This window comes from Macadamia integrifolia, chromosome 7 (assembly GCF_013358625.1).
Source record: "Macadamia integrifolia cultivar HAES 741 chromosome 7, SCU_Mint_v3, whole genome shotgun sequence".
Classification (NCBI taxonomy): Eukaryota; Viridiplantae; Streptophyta; class Magnoliopsida; order Proteales; family Proteaceae; genus Macadamia; species Macadamia integrifolia.
In genome coordinates, this window is record NC_056563.1 from 3,941,023 (window position 1) to 3,956,358 (window position 15,336).

At 35.4% G+C, this 15,336-nt stretch overlaps 1 protein-coding gene across 3 annotated transcripts; it reads right to left on the reverse strand.

The window, feature by feature from the left end:
- Window positions 1-813: 813 nt before the first annotated feature.
- On the reverse strand, window positions 814-12,483 carry LOC122084380 (probable protein phosphatase 2C 60). 3 transcript variants are annotated; one of them, XM_042652587.1, is made up of 11 exons: window positions 12,026-12,483; window positions 11,394-11,525; window positions 9,631-9,694; window positions 7,498-7,606; window positions 7,055-7,208; window positions 5,165-5,290; window positions 3,291-3,414; window positions 3,104-3,180; window positions 2,361-2,413; window positions 1,389-1,443; window positions 814-1,279 (listed from the first exon to the last, which is right to left on the reverse strand). In XM_042652587.1, exons 2-11 carry the CDS (start codon window positions 11,508-11,510, stop codon window positions 1,052-1,054), a joined length of 1,107 nt encoding a protein of 368 aa, XP_042508521.1. In that variant the 5' UTR covers window positions 11,511-11,525; window positions 12,026-12,483; the 3' UTR covers window positions 814-1,051. The 3 variants fall into 3 exon arrangements, with proteins under 3 accessions (XP_042508521.1, XP_042508520.1, XP_042508522.1); XM_042652586.1 differs by having other exon boundaries at window positions 12,022-12,483; XM_042652588.1 differs by lacking the exon at window positions 12,026-12,483 and adding an exon at window positions 11,889-11,907.
- Window positions 12,484-15,336: the final 2,853 nt, after the last annotated feature.

Consider the following 15,336-nt stretch of genomic DNA (forward strand, 5'->3'; position numbering starts at 1 on the left):
ATGGGAAATTTTCTGAAATCTGTGATGGAGTATGGTTCGATCGGATCGACCGCGACCCGATGGGTCGAACCGCTATTTGGAGTATATATATATAATGTACTGTTGCTTGTTGAGAGTCATTATATTCTAGGGTTTTCACGAAGCTAGGGTTTCAAGGCGAGTTCTTCCTCGCCGCTGCTAGGGTGTAATCCTTCTTCTGCATAGTGAATCATCTTCTTCTTCGCCCGAGGACGTAGTACACCACTCTGGTGTGTGAACCTCGTTAAATCTCTGTGTCGTATGTTGATCTATTGTCTTTCTTTATTCGTGTTTCTTGGTGTTTGATCTAACAGGTATCAAAACAGTACTTACCGAATCTTATCGACACAATACTTATTTTTCAAAAAAAAAAAAAAAAGGCCAATTGAGGGAATACTATTTGATACAAGACTGATGCAATCTGATACAAGGCAGATGTGGTCTCATACAAGGCCGATACACTTGATACAGCACTTTTACAGCAGCAGCAGCAGCAATAACAACAACAAAAAAAAAAAAACTCAGCTTTATCCCAAGTCCCAACTAAATGGAATCAGTTTGATACAACTACTTTATATGCCAGACGAAAATGGTGAGTGAGATAAAGCACCGAGAGAAATCAAATGCCTAGAAAACTTACTTTTCTCTATAGAAATCAATTATAATATTCACTATTTTAACAAGTTTTTGGGATTTACAGTACTCCAATCATGGATCCTTGTTCAACCATTAGCATGGATCTCCCTCTCTCGATTTTTGCTGGCTCAAAATCCATTTGCTCATAGAAGCTGATGGTTAGAGGCACCTGTACAATTTTATTACAACAATAATAGGCAAATACAAATACACAAAAAAAAAACCTTGCTAAAACTTCTCTTTACTCAGTTTTCGCTATAACTATCTACATTTACAGACATGTTGTGAGAATCCAAGTCTAACAAGTCAAAAGAGAACCCATCCCCCCCAAAAAAATCCACCAGAGATCCTGTCAACTAGAATAGGATCCAACCATCCAATGAGCATGAGTCTATCTCTAATTTTCTTCATTCTCTGCAGGCTTAGGATCGGTCTCTGCTGGTTTTGGATTCGCTTCTGCCAGTTCAGATGGCAATGACTCTTCCTCTATGGGTGCTACAGGCTCTCCCGGTTTCTTTAACTGCACCAAGATCATGGTCATGTTATCACATCCATCACCACCAGCCGTTGATGGTGCCAAACACCTGTCCAATACTCTTTCGCAGACCACTGACAGCTTGCTTTCCTACAAAATTTTATTATGATTTATATTAGAAATATGCATAGGTGGGATAGCATGTGCAGAAAATTGACCAAATTTGTCATTTCAGATCAAATAGATCTAGGTCACTTACAGTCTTCAGCTGTTCACTCACAAAATCAACTAGTTGCTGGCTTGACATGCAATCCCTGGCAACAAGAACCTCGTAATCAATTAGCAAATTTGAAAAGCTAAGATCCGAATCCCGGATGTGTAAATGAATTTTATCTATCAAGGCAATTGAAAATAATCAAGACAAGAATGAGAAAACATCATAAAAACATTAGACAAATCTTTTAGTTGTTATAGAGTCTGTTCTCTAGGATTCATTTGGCTCCAAATCTTCTCAATCTGCAGGAGCTATAGGAATCATGTTCTGTGGATAAAAAGGAAGCCAATTTCATAAAATTCAGAAGATTCCTTCCCAACAATCTAATGGAACAAATAATATTCCATCTGAAATCAGTTTGCTGGGACAATTTATCTACTTGTCATGAAGCTTTGAGAAGTTTGGACAGCCTTGATAAGTACAGCATACATGCAAGAGCTAATATACTCAAAAGAGTTCAGCTTGTTCACAGATCACTATGGCCCCGGTGGAAACTTTCCAATGCAAAAATAGTCACCTATGGTTAGGTCTTTGAATATAACATATTTTAAAAATATATAATTAGTTTTCTGGATTTTTTTTCTTTCAAGAACACATTTTTCAATGGAAAATGCTTTGCGGTGGTGATTCCAGCATATAGACAAAGACTCTATGCACTTGGCCAATTGAATTCCCCCATCATCTGCAGAGTCTCGATTAGCCAATGGAAACACATCATGCCACCAATGGAAAAGATATGTGTGTTCTTACTCTCGTCCACCACCTTCACCACATCTTACTCATTCAACAATCAACAATGATTAATCACTTAAACCACTAAACAGGATATCGGTTTCTATTTCCTATTCATTGGATGCAGTATAGGCTAATTCCTCAATCGAGGCAACAGAGTCCAAGATAATTAGCAAAGAATTTCTATTACTGTAAGGAAAAACAACAAAAGAGATGGCAACTTACCAGATGCCATCGCATGCAAGCACGATAAAATCATCATCATCACAAAGCTCAACCTAGGAAATGAAACAGAAATGAAAAGGATTTGTTGCAGTCAAAACTAAGCTACTTCAATAAACAGGGAGGTATTCAATAATATAAGAAATTACAGCTGTCATTGAAAAAAAGAGAGAGTTGAACTACACCCCCTGGGTCATGATCTAGGGATTGAGAATGGGTAATATATTGGTCCCACCAGATCCTGATCACAGACAGGTTAGATCGTGTGATCCACCATACAAAAATTTGACCTTATAACAAATTGGATCAGCCCCACCCATTTTAGATTCAGATCAGCTGAAACTGGAAGCCTATCCTATGATGCAAACATGGCATGGAAATGATTTGCACTTCCTCATTCTAAGTTTTCGTTGTGGAAAATAAAGGCCTCTCATTACTCTTGCAATTTTCGATAAAACAAATTTTGTGTCAAAAAAGAACAAGCAGAAGAATCTCAGTTTTTCAGATAAGAAATCAAGAACAAGGTAGTAGCAAATGTTTACGTAAGTTGAGGCAGTGAGAGCTATCAAATTCTGACATGCTTTTGGAGAATGATGATTACTTATAATGGAAGAATTCAAGTATGGTTTACAAGCTGCATATGACCTAAATCATGGTTAATTTATTTTAACTTGAGTGATCCCAGGCCATGTCTAATGGATTCTAACCCCAAAAATCCACTGTGCAAAGGGGGCAAAGGTACTTACAGTATTTATGTCAGGATTGGCAGTGACAATTTGTTTTTCAGCAGGCAAATATTTATTCTGCTTGAATTCCATATCTCCTGCAATCAATAGAATCCCAGGCTTTAGTCAGGCATACCCAAAAAAAAAAAAAAAGGGTAACAAAATAAAGGAGGTTAATTATAAAACCAATTGTCACACTTCTTATTACCAATAGCCCTTGCTAAGTTTAAACTTCCATTGACTCTTCCAGCATGAATGAAACCACCAGCCTTTAAGATCCTTTCTTTCTCAACCTCAAGGTCAGGTTTGTGATCTCTTGATAAATTGTATGCCTGCAAGCATCAAGTGCTGAGCAAATATGGAAAATGTTTTTAAAGGCAAACACCATGGTTGAGGCTATTGCTTTGGGGGGTTGAGACAGAATGAGGCAGCTCCAAAAGGTGGAATAAATAATTAAATTCCCCAAGTTAATGAGCAGCTAAGTAGCCACCCACTAACCCCCCCCAAAAAAAAAAAAAAAATTCCATTCTGGAGCACAATAACAAAACCAGAAAAATTAAATGTTCAGAATCAAAGTCAAATCCGAAAGGCTTGACACTGTTCCATGCTACTTGTCAGTTGTCACCAGAGCCATCATTTCAAGGATATACTATATTTTTGGGGAATATGAATCGAAGCAATAACAAGAATATTTCTAGTGGAACATCTTTCACAATCCCTGCAGAGAGAGAGTTCAAATAATAGACCTTGTAGAAATACTTACAGAAATGAGTCGCATTCCCATTCCAAATGATTTACAGAAACAATTCGTAGGAAGGGGAGAAAAACAAAGAATAGGAGTGCAACTCAACTCAAAAACTCAAGAAAAAGTTAAGCATTTCGGAGAGAACCTTACCACCTTGACTTAAGGCATGAAACGAAACAGTACCTTGCCAGTTTGAGTTCCATTATGAAATGGAGTGATGCAAAGAAAGATGGTAAAGCAGGTACCATTTTAAGAAGTTTAACCCTGGTGAGAGAACATTCATCTCTCATGTCTTCTTTGTATTACATTACAGCATCATATTGTGGCAGTCCACTAAGTTATGATCCTTTAAAAAAACATTAAAGCCGGAGAATAGAAATTATTTGCCACTGTTACTTTTGGGACCAATTGGATCCTAAACCCCAACAGAATCTCAGACCTCAATACAGAAGTGTGTGCTTAAACCAGAAAAGGCAGAACTTACAATAACAGTGAATAGATTAATTACTTTCTTTGCCTCAAACTCAAACTGAGTGCATTCAATAACATGCCAAATATTATCAAACCATTTGCAGAAAGGCCAAACATCTGTCACATAAGACAGGTGCATAAGTTATACTGTTTGTTTTGAACTGCCTACAAACCAACACATATCAATGGTAGGTGTCATCTCTGTTGGGCCATGATGCCTATCTTAACCATCCAGAATGAACAAAAGTCGTGGTTCAACGTTCATATAAAAAACAAAATACATTTTATGGCTGGAGTCATAGGTTGTTAATTGAAAAATCTTGGAATTGCTTGATATTACATGTTCCAATATTATGGGCAAATGTTTCCAACATGGCCCATATAGAGAGTCTTCACTACACAGTCTGGCCTTTTGGAGCGATGTGGGGAGCACCTCTGGTCAAGCCAACTTTTAGATCAGTAGTTTTGCCCTTGTATTAGCGACAGGTCAAGTTCCGGGTCTCACCTCTATCGAATGTCTACCACATCAAATTTTACCATTGAATTGTCAACCAAGTTTCATGGCTTGATATTTACATGTGAGATAATCAAATTGGGACATGGAACTTTCCTAGATGATGGATGTGGACAACATGTCCACTGTGTTTGAAAAGCAGAAAATGTGACACATGACAGATATTTGGGCTATCTAGAGAAGCTTCTCAACACAGACTGAAAATAAGTTTTATGGTTATATTATTGTCAAACAAGAACATAACCATTTATAACAATTCCAATGATGGAACAACATGAACATCAAATGTTTCCTTCAAGACAATCTGCTGTGTGGATATATATAATACAGTAATGTTCAGCAAAGAAGTTACCTGCCCCTTCCTAGATATTACACACCGAGAATCACCGGCATTTGCAACGACAACTTGATTGTTTCGGATAATTGCAACACAAGCTGTACTTCCAGATGTTGGTCCAGAGAAATCAGAATGGGGCCCCTAATTTCAATGTGAACAAATGAGCCTTGATTTCCATAAAATGAAAGGTACTAAGAAGACTAGACACATATCAAAGCACACTTGCTTGATGGCATGTTCAAGCAAACAAGAGATGTTTGATTACACTGCAAAATTGTAAACGCCTGACTACAGTAGGATACAAGAGGATATCTTCCAAGAAACAAAGCTCATGTTGCAAAACAATTTAATATGCAACATATATTGATGTAGTTACATTAGACATTGATCCCGTATGGAAGCATAAATGTAAGTTTAGAAAGCCACAAGGGGCAGTTGGTAGTCCAATGGGCTGAAATTGAGCTTTGGGTAGTTATGTTATAAGTTGGGTCTTCATTGTAACGAGGCTAATTTATAAGCTCATAAAGTGGGAGTAAAGTTAGTACACAGGATTAGTTGTTAAGTGCTTTTGCGTCTATCACATCAGGTTGGTATAAGAGGGTGATTAGGAATCCTTTTACGAGTCTAGATAGGAATTTCTGAAGGTTATATAAATATGTATATAATATATTCCCCATCTTACACATAATTTGATAATAGAAATTGAAGTATTTTCAACATTTTTTTAGCTATTGAGCTTTGCACTCAGGACTGGCATTCCAGATCCATCTGGTCGCTTTTCTTCTCTTCTTCTTCTTCTTCAAGTACTGAATCTACCGCAAATCAGGTGCCATCTCTTCAATCCTTTATGCTATTCTTCTTCTCCTACTTATTATTACTTCTTCTAATCTGCAGTACCCCTGTTCTAGTAGATCAATTTGCAGATTGCATTCTTCTTCAATATTTCTTTAATTACTGCAATGTTTTACTTCAAATTCACAACTAATTTCTAATTTCATTCTCCCTAAAATTCTGATTCTGTTTCCGACAGAATTCTGATTAATATTTTGTTCCAGTTCTGCTACTTATTTCCCCAGTAGCACTAGGGCTTCTGCATAATTTGTTATTTTATTATCAGAACAGACCACTCAACCAGGTTTCTAGACCATTAGGAATATTCTGTTCTAAAACACACACTTTCTCCTCCTGCCGTTCTGTTTCTACTCTATTTATCCTGTTAGCGTCTATTGCTGGATTTTCTTATTCGGGATTAACCTACATTATATACACTAGCTATGGAACATTTTAAAGCGTGAAATTTGCAATAAACTATGTGCATAAGACAAGATGACCCTCTATACATATGAAAAGAAAGAATGTATAGAATTTCATTATGGTATAGTAAGCCAAAAAAGTCTAGTCAAAGTTACAAGTTAATGCATATATGCCAAGAAGTATTTGCCCTGCCAAACAGTAACAGCAAAGAAGATACGGAAGTGAAGAAAATACAAAATGTTTTCACACAATTAAGAAAGATATCAAGCATTGTTTAAAGCATGCAAGTGAGGCTTAAACCTCAAGGGTTGCTCAAGGGAAAACACTGAGGAAAGTTCCTCAAGGTTTTAACTCCACATCTTACACAGCTTAGGCCTTGCCTACCAATGCTGGCAACCAATTAAACAGAACTTACTGAAGTGATCAACGTACTAATAGCACATAAAAGTGAACTTCTATATTACAAGTGCATTTGAAATTCAAAATTTTCCTTTGAAAGGTACCACACTGCACAAGAAACAGATATAGAACATCCCAAAGAAAGAGTGCAGACAACACTAAATTGTTCAGTCAAACACAGAGAAATACTGCAGAGTAGACTGAATCCATCAACGTATTTATCATTAAAGCAGTTACTTCCATTACAAGTACCTCCTCAAAAGCCCAATCATCAAGTTGGTCATTAGGTTCACCACTCCTTGGAGACCATATCAACCCTTCTATCATGCCAGTAAATTTGTTTATCTTGTCTCCCAATACAGCCAACTCTCTCCATCCTCTCTGACCCCGCATCATCTCATCCATTCTATACGAGAAGACGTGAAACAAAAATGAAGAAATATCCCGAGTCAGAGCCACTTAAAGGCAAAACAAATACTTGTAATCAGAGTTTATGGTTTCCATTTATCTCATTTTAGCTACTATCATGCCTGTCTAATGAGAATTCCTTGAAGAGGGTGGGGGGAAGAGCAGCCCTGCTACAACTTGGAACTAGCAGAACATTTTCCTTTTCCTTTTTTTTTTTTTTTTTTCATTAGGGGTTGGGAGTCGGGGGAGGTGTTTGGTGGTGTAGGGACCAGAGTGAAAGAAAAAACCTGAAAAATGCTTTCTGCACTGAAATACCCAGATCACCCGCTGAATATGCTTCATTTTTGAGAAACTGTTGGTGAAGGTACTTCGCACAGAATTTAGCAACTACTTTACCTGGAAATTAAAGGACCATGTGAGACTTTACAATATAAAAAGCGTATATTAGAGAGAAATATAGTAAGAAGTATAAAAAGCGTATATTTGAGAGAAATATAGTAAAAATTATAAAAAGCGTATATTCGGACCATGCTACCATTCTTTAATAAATCAATAAGACATAAAATTATGGAGTAATGTCATAAAATAACCATGCACATTATGATATAGGGCTGCTCAGTGCTCAGGTTAGAACACCAACAACTGAGTGAGGCTTATTCCAGTGAGGCTTGTTCCTACTACAAGGTGTCAGCTACATTCATGTCCCATCATTTTACTCTATTAAAGGTGATATTTTTTGATAACTCACAAGCATTCATGTTGTTTCTCACCCAGTGAACTGAGGTCATCTTGGGCCTCTTTAAAAAATACAACGGCATTACAAGCATTTTACAGCTAATGTCAATAAACATCTAGATAAGCAGTTATCAGTGCTTGGACACAAAAATTATTTCAAAATAACAACAGTATCTAAATTGAGAATCAATAACAAAACAATGTAGAACTAGGATTCAACAATTGTTTCATCCTCAAAAAATGAAAACAATTAAACTAACCCAGACTAGCAGCCAACTAGAGTGGAATTAGGAGAAAGCACATTGTGGGGTAGCCAAATTGAAAAGAAACAGGAGAAGAGAAATTAATACTAGGGTATTAGGAAATGGTGATTGTCAGGGATCGGTAGAGTGAAAGGCAATATTGTTCAAGAAGGATGTCTTTTTCAATGGCAAGAATATGTTTTACTATTGATTCAGAGAATGCAGAAATTACAAGTAAACAAACTAAACGGCTAAGGTTGCTAGAGCTCTAGTGAGGATCATCTAGGGTTCAATGGAGCTGGTTTAGAGTGTGAAATGAAGTTGATTTGTTAGAAAGAACATAATGAAACAGACTATCAGGTTGTGTGATGGCAATAGGCTGCTATAACCTTAAATGAAAATTCGAAAGTAAAAGAATAAGAGAAAAAAAATTAATAACTAGGAATACTCTTTCAAGAAAACCTGTGAATCTAGTGGGGTTCTTATAGGGTTCAATGGAGCTGGTTATGAGTGTGAAACAAAGTTGTTCTGTTGAAAAGAACAATAATGAAAGAAGGCTGGCTGTATTGGAAATAGGCTGGTCTAAGCTTAAATAAATATTAGAAAGTAAAAGAATATGAGAGGGATTATAAAGCTTGGAATGGGAAAGAAAAATAACGATGTCAAAATTCATGAATAGTTGGGTCATTTCTCTCTGGGATTTGTCATATATGATACTAATTCTGTATCTTTGTACAGTGTACAGCAAGCACTATACATCTAAACATCTTCCTGTATGTGTAGCAGCAGCAACTCAGCCATATTTGAAACTTTTATATGGAAAGATTTAGCTAACATAGGCCAAGACATCATATATCTGGAGGTAATCATCCGTTGCAACTCTCAAGAAATAGGGCTTAGAAAAAGAGTTATATAAGAAGAAATCTTGAATTCATGAAAAGGGATTTTAGTTTTCCAAATTCAATGAAACTTTTTTTTTTTTTTTGATTCAGTAAATTCAATGAAACTTGACACAATGAATTAGGATGGAAAGTTGTATTTTTTAGGGAGTGAGGGGGGTGGTGAGAGAAACATGTTCTCCCTTAATGTTTTGATTATCTGGGTTGAGTGGTAACAATAACAACAATTCTGTTTATGGGGAAACAATTCTATTTCTGGGCTCAGTAAATGGAATTGTAACAGTCAGGACATGAATCTAAAGTAGTTGCATATTATAAATATAGATAACTCAAGGTTATTTCAGCATTACAACAAGTATTCATTCTCCATCTGTGAGAAATTACTTGGACAGAACAAAAAGCAACAAATCAATAGGAGGAAGGAAAATTGTGTATGGTGCATGCTGTTTTCCTTGTTAAGAATTACAACTTCAACTAATCAAGAGGAGGAAGGGAAAAAAAATTAATACACTATAGAAAATAAAGTACATAGAAGAATCCTTACCCCCATGACCATCATAAACACCAAAGAAAGATGTGGAAGTGTCCAGATCTGGAAACGCTGCATGCTATGGAATACAACACATAAGCATCACAAATGACAATGTGTACGAAAAAAATAAAGTGGCAAACAATACTACAAATATAAAAGTTCAATAAATGCTGAAATTACAATAATGACAGTTTTAAACTTCATATGTGGCTAGCAGCATAGCACAGCATGCAGAAGATTCCTCACAACAAAAATCAAGGAATATATTGGTACAGTAAGAAATATGTAGAAGCTTCCAAGATTTTTTAATCCTTACAACCACTTATTGATGGTGAATAAAAGATACTACAAAAGTTTAGCTCCAACGGTTAGTGACTGTCATTCTATATCTTTATACTGTAGAGTAATGTTACAACTTCAATTACAGTAAGAACCCATATCTTGCCTAAACAAATGTAAGAAAAACTAGTTGATCTTCTAATGTGACAAAAAACCCATTCACATAGCAGCACTGGCATAGTTTTCCAAGAAAAAAAGGGAAAAAGTACCATAAATTCTGGGAGAAGAATATATGTTTCATCTGCTCCAAATATAAGCATTGTAATGAAGCATCCTGTTCTTTTGGCATCATTTAAGACGACAAAAAACACCATCATTCATAACATACCCACTGTAAAAAAAACTCAATATTATGGACGGCCATAGCTCTTAAGTTTTTATATCTCATATTATTGTTTAACGGTGAAACAAAGATCTAGTTTATTAATGGTGAAACAAAGATCTAGTTTATCTTCTTCTACCACAAGGCTCTGGTTTCCATCCTTTGGTCATGAAACAATGGCCATGCCACTATGATTAAAAAAAAAAAACAAGTCTTACTCCAAATGTAAATGATATTGCACAGCCACTTAAAGAACGATATTACAGTTAATAATGCCAAGTAATGTAACTTTAGTCCAGTACAGGAAAAAATGTAAAAGGGGGGGGGGAGGGGTTGTACATGCAAGACCAATTAACGATTATGTACAGCATTAACAATTGCATTAACAATCCTATCCCATGTTACTGATAGTTCTGACAACATTAATAGTTATTAACTAAAAAAAAAAAAAAATCAAAAGACCAATCTATTGGAAGACAAACATGAACTCACAAAAAAGCATCACTAAAGGAAGCTCCATAAATCAAGAAGACATGAAGCACTTCTTTATTAAAATAGGTTTCATTGAACAGGAGTCATCTACTTGACACACATGGTGAACGACGAGATAAAGCCGCTTATAATGACAGCTGCAGTCTTATAAGAGATCCGGGATTTTATCTCTCAGCCCAACAAACTTTTCTCCAGCACATTGATAGGATAGCGTATTTGGAAATGCGCTATTTAAATGCAAGAGTAGTAACAAGTAACCAACAGGCGAGGATCTGCCTAATATAAGCCAATTCTCAAGGTAGAATTTGGCATTAGGCTGTCTAAAGGAATACTAAATAATCATTTCACATGGTAGGCGAACAAATCCCTAGTCATCTAACTGAGTTTACAATATCTAATATGAAATGTCTTGCTCAGGTGCCACATGCAACTCCATCTTGCCAATGAGAAATGATGCAATCCACAATGGGAGAGAGAAGCGCAAAACAACAGAAAAGAAATTACAATAACAAACAAAGTTTATGCTCTTGAAACATTCTTTGGGAATCCATGTTATGTTGAACTGTAAAAATGACCAAAAGGCAATCAAGAAACAAAGAGGTTGGTTTCACCAAGTACTCACAGCATCTTCCATGGTTGCACGCCATCCTTGCATGGAGGACAAACCATACCTGACTCTGTCATTCCCACCGTCTTCAGAGAACTTCTCAGTTTTCGGGGTGCTGAGATATATACCCATTTCTAACTATCAATACTGCGTCAATTAAAAGAAATCAGATCAGTTATCAGAAGCTACAACTTGAAACTTAAACAAGGGATTTCCCACAACAAGATCATCCTCTCGAATCACAGGATTAGTGCCAAAGAACGAATCTCACCAAATTAGATCAACTATTAACACAATTCTAGTCGTGCGTAAAAAAGAAATGTTCCAACATCATCGAAATGGAATGAATGGATTAAATACCACAAACTTCGAAAACACCATGTCTCAAAAGTCCAAATTCAAATCAGGAATTTCAATCCACTACAGCACACCGACATAGATGAAACAACTTAGTAAAGCCAAAGACTCCCAACACCGATCCAAGATTCAAAAGTCCCCAAAAAAAATTACCAAAATCAGTCGTCAGATCGACTTATATTACAGACAAAGAAGAACCCAGAACAGTGACCATGACATAATACTTGGAACAAAGAATAATAAGATGAAGAAGAAGCGGAAGTTTCTAGGGTACTGATATACTTACATACCGCGTTGGGTGCGCTCCAACCAGACCCTACGGAGAGAGACGCGAAGTGGGTCGAATTGAAATGGGTTTCTGTTTCTTTCCTCTGTTCTAACTTCTAACAAAACCCAGAAAGGAATGCTTCTATGATTATGGGAGCATGAGATTCTAACAAACAAAGGAACCCAGAAGCAGATTCATCACACACACTCTCAAAAGAAGAATCAAAGAACCATAGATAAAGAGAAAAAAGAGGACGGCAAATGTAATCACATGAGACGGAGAGAGAGAGAGTTGGACTTTTCGATGACTTTTGGTTAATCGACGCTTCTTCTATAGATTTTTCTCTCTTTACTCTCTCGTTCTCTTACGCACGATATGTTCCGGTTTGACTCTTCGGCTCTGCGCCTTTCAGTGAACTTTGCCGAGTGGAGTGTGGTGGCTGTGCTCCGTAGTTAATAGCTCTCTCTCTCTCTCTCTCTCTCTCTCTCTCTCTCTCTCTCTCTTCTCCCCTTTTTGCGGTTTCGGCAATCTCTAATATCTCTGATTGGGTTAAAATGCGAACGATTTCAAAATTTAGAAGTGAATAAATTTACATTAATGAGCTGTGATTACATTATTAATCTCTTTCTGGTGAGACAAACATGAACGGTGCTTTATTTCATGGACCCCACCACACACTCTCTCTCCGTCATTTAGGATCAATGTACACGTGGTATATGATGATCGTCAGATGTGATGACTCTATTTTTGGTAAAAACTCCGTAGTCCTTGTAGGGTAATAAAATTGGAGGATTCTGACGTGGTATTTGGCCACTTGCCCTGACATGTACAGATCAATCATAATCCAGGAACAAAAGTGGGTCCCACTTCAGAGATATTCCTAGGAATTAGTCCTTACAAATTCGGGTTTTCTTAACTGATTCATAGGACCCGGTGGGATTGGAATGTTTTATTTCATTACGCTATGCGTGTTGACGTTGTGCGCCAGAGAAACGGATCGGATAAGGGGGTTAAATGGTTCGGTTTGAGATAAAATTAAAATTGAATCATTTAAATCAATTACATGAAATTGTAATCATTTATAAACGGTTTTAAATATTTTTTATTTTTTATCGAAGCAATTCTTTTAATTTTAAAATTTTTAGTGAAATGGTTGTAAATTTTAACATTGAATTGAATTGTTTATTGTTATATGTGTTTTTTTTTTTTAAGTTATTCAATATAAACTTATTTTTTTAATTGAAATGTATGTGGATATAATATTAGATGACTTAAATTTACCATGTATTTATTAATTGATTTAACGGTTTACTTAAATGGTTTACCAACAATTCTAATTTTAAAATCAAAATCGAACCATTTATTAAATGGTTTCATGATTTTGATGTAAACTGTTAGATTCAGTTAAGTAGATAGTTTCGATTTCAAATTCACATCCTTAGATGGAAAAAACATAATTCTATCATTTTGAATTTTATTCCCTTAAATTAAAATTTATTAATCAAATAAAAAGTAAAAAAGAAAAACAACAACAACAATAACAACTTGGATAGTTGGATTGGGTGTGGTTTTAATACCGAGCATATTCTTCTCATTATTGTGATCATTGCTTGAGAAAGATCAGGTGAATTGCCTGATCCAAAATGGAATCTGTTGAGTTTGATTTTCATTTTCTTTTTATAAGACAAACAAAACACTACTAAAAAAACAAAGATGATACATTATCTACATGATTTTATTTTATTTATTTATTTATTTTTTATTTTTTATGTAAGCATACACTGCTAAGTACTTATAAACAACTTCAATCCAAGTCATATGACTCAGTCTGGCCCGCGTGACTAGTCAGGCCGAATGCCTGGATACCCATCGTTAGCAAAAATAAAATCATTCGGCATTTAAAGGTCATGCTCTTTGTAGCCCTTCGAGCATTCCATGTGCCTCTGTCTCTTGCACACTCCCTATGTATACACTTAAATCAATATAAGTAGTTATAAAAGTTTTTATTATAAATAATAATTGATGCCCATCTTGCTTCGTTAGTAAGAGATAAAAATGTAGATGTATATGGATTTTTCTCAACATAATCTGGAAAGTTAATAAGGTTTTGATCAACCATCCATTGGTTAATAACTTGATATTTTCCATTACTTTACAAGAATTGGGTTTACAATGTTCTGGTTGATTTTTTAATAACAATTAAATGAGAAAACATAATTGAAGAAGTATTTTGACCTTAATGTTAATACCCTTACTGCCCATAACCTTTTTAGAGAAATGACATGATAAAAATAAGTGCTAGTCAGTCTCTTTTTCCTTTGAACAAAATTAATCACGTATCCTCAACATAAATAAATCGAGTTAAATTTTATCAATAATTTTACAACATAAGTGGATAATCTAATGTGAAGATTTATTGGTACTTGAGTACTCTTTTCTTAACGATTAGCTTTTTATGATGAATTTTACCTAATTCTTGACAAATTCCACCATTCAAGAACTTCCAAATAAAATCCTAAATTTTAAGTGCAAACCAATGTATGAAAAGTATAAGATAAGATGTCTCCATCAAGGTATCCAGGGTTCCTCCCACAGATTAATAAAATCACTTGTACCCATTTTCCAACATACCATACTCCTCAGATGAAGAGTGACATGGGAAATACAATTTCATACTGAGGATCCTTTCTTGAAAATTAAATATTGATTTATCATACTAGCACTAGGAAAATATTTAGCTTTAAGAACCTTTTTCAATAAGGAAGTAGGGTTGGCTAACAATTTCTAGCCAAGTCTTACAAGAAGATATTTATTGGCATACATCTCAATCTAAACTCCAAACCACAACAACTTTTTATTTTACACACATGTGACAATCAGGTCGAATTTCAAGAAAAAAAACTTCAAATTTAACAGCTTGTGCCGCACTTTTTGAACTATATTTAGTGACATTTTTTCTACCACTACTAACAATTAAAGGAGGACTTAAATGAAGTGAGGATGAGGATATTTCCTTCGTCTCCAGCTGGATTCTCAAAAAGATAAGGATAGCTTGAATAGTATTGCTATTATTGATATTAACATGGCAAAAGATAAAAATGTCATATAACAAAAGCAAGTGAATAATCTTTTAACACATATCTTGTAATTTTAATATCTCAGAAAAGACTAAAGTTTCTAATCTCTGTAGAACACTAAAGAGCGATATAAGCGTTCCATGGAAATAATGAATAAGTATGGACTTAAAAGAGAGCATACTTAATGAACCCTCTAGAAAGCTCAAAGAAATTGAAAATCTTTAATTCTCTATTTATGCTATCAGTCCTAATCCTA

Coding starts and splice junctions, on each gene's coding strand:
- LOC122084380 (XM_042652587.1), bottom strand. CDS start 11,510: ATGGGTATATATCTCAGCACCCCGAAAACTGAGAAGTTCTCTGAAGAC. Junction 9,695..11,393: donor GTGCAACCATGGAAGATGCT/GTGAGTACTTGG, acceptor TGTATTCCATAG/CATGCAGCGTTTCCAGATCT. Junction 2,414..3,103: donor CCAATCCTGACATAAATACT/GTAAGTACCTTT, acceptor TTCATTTCCTAG/GTTGAGCTTTGTGATGATGA.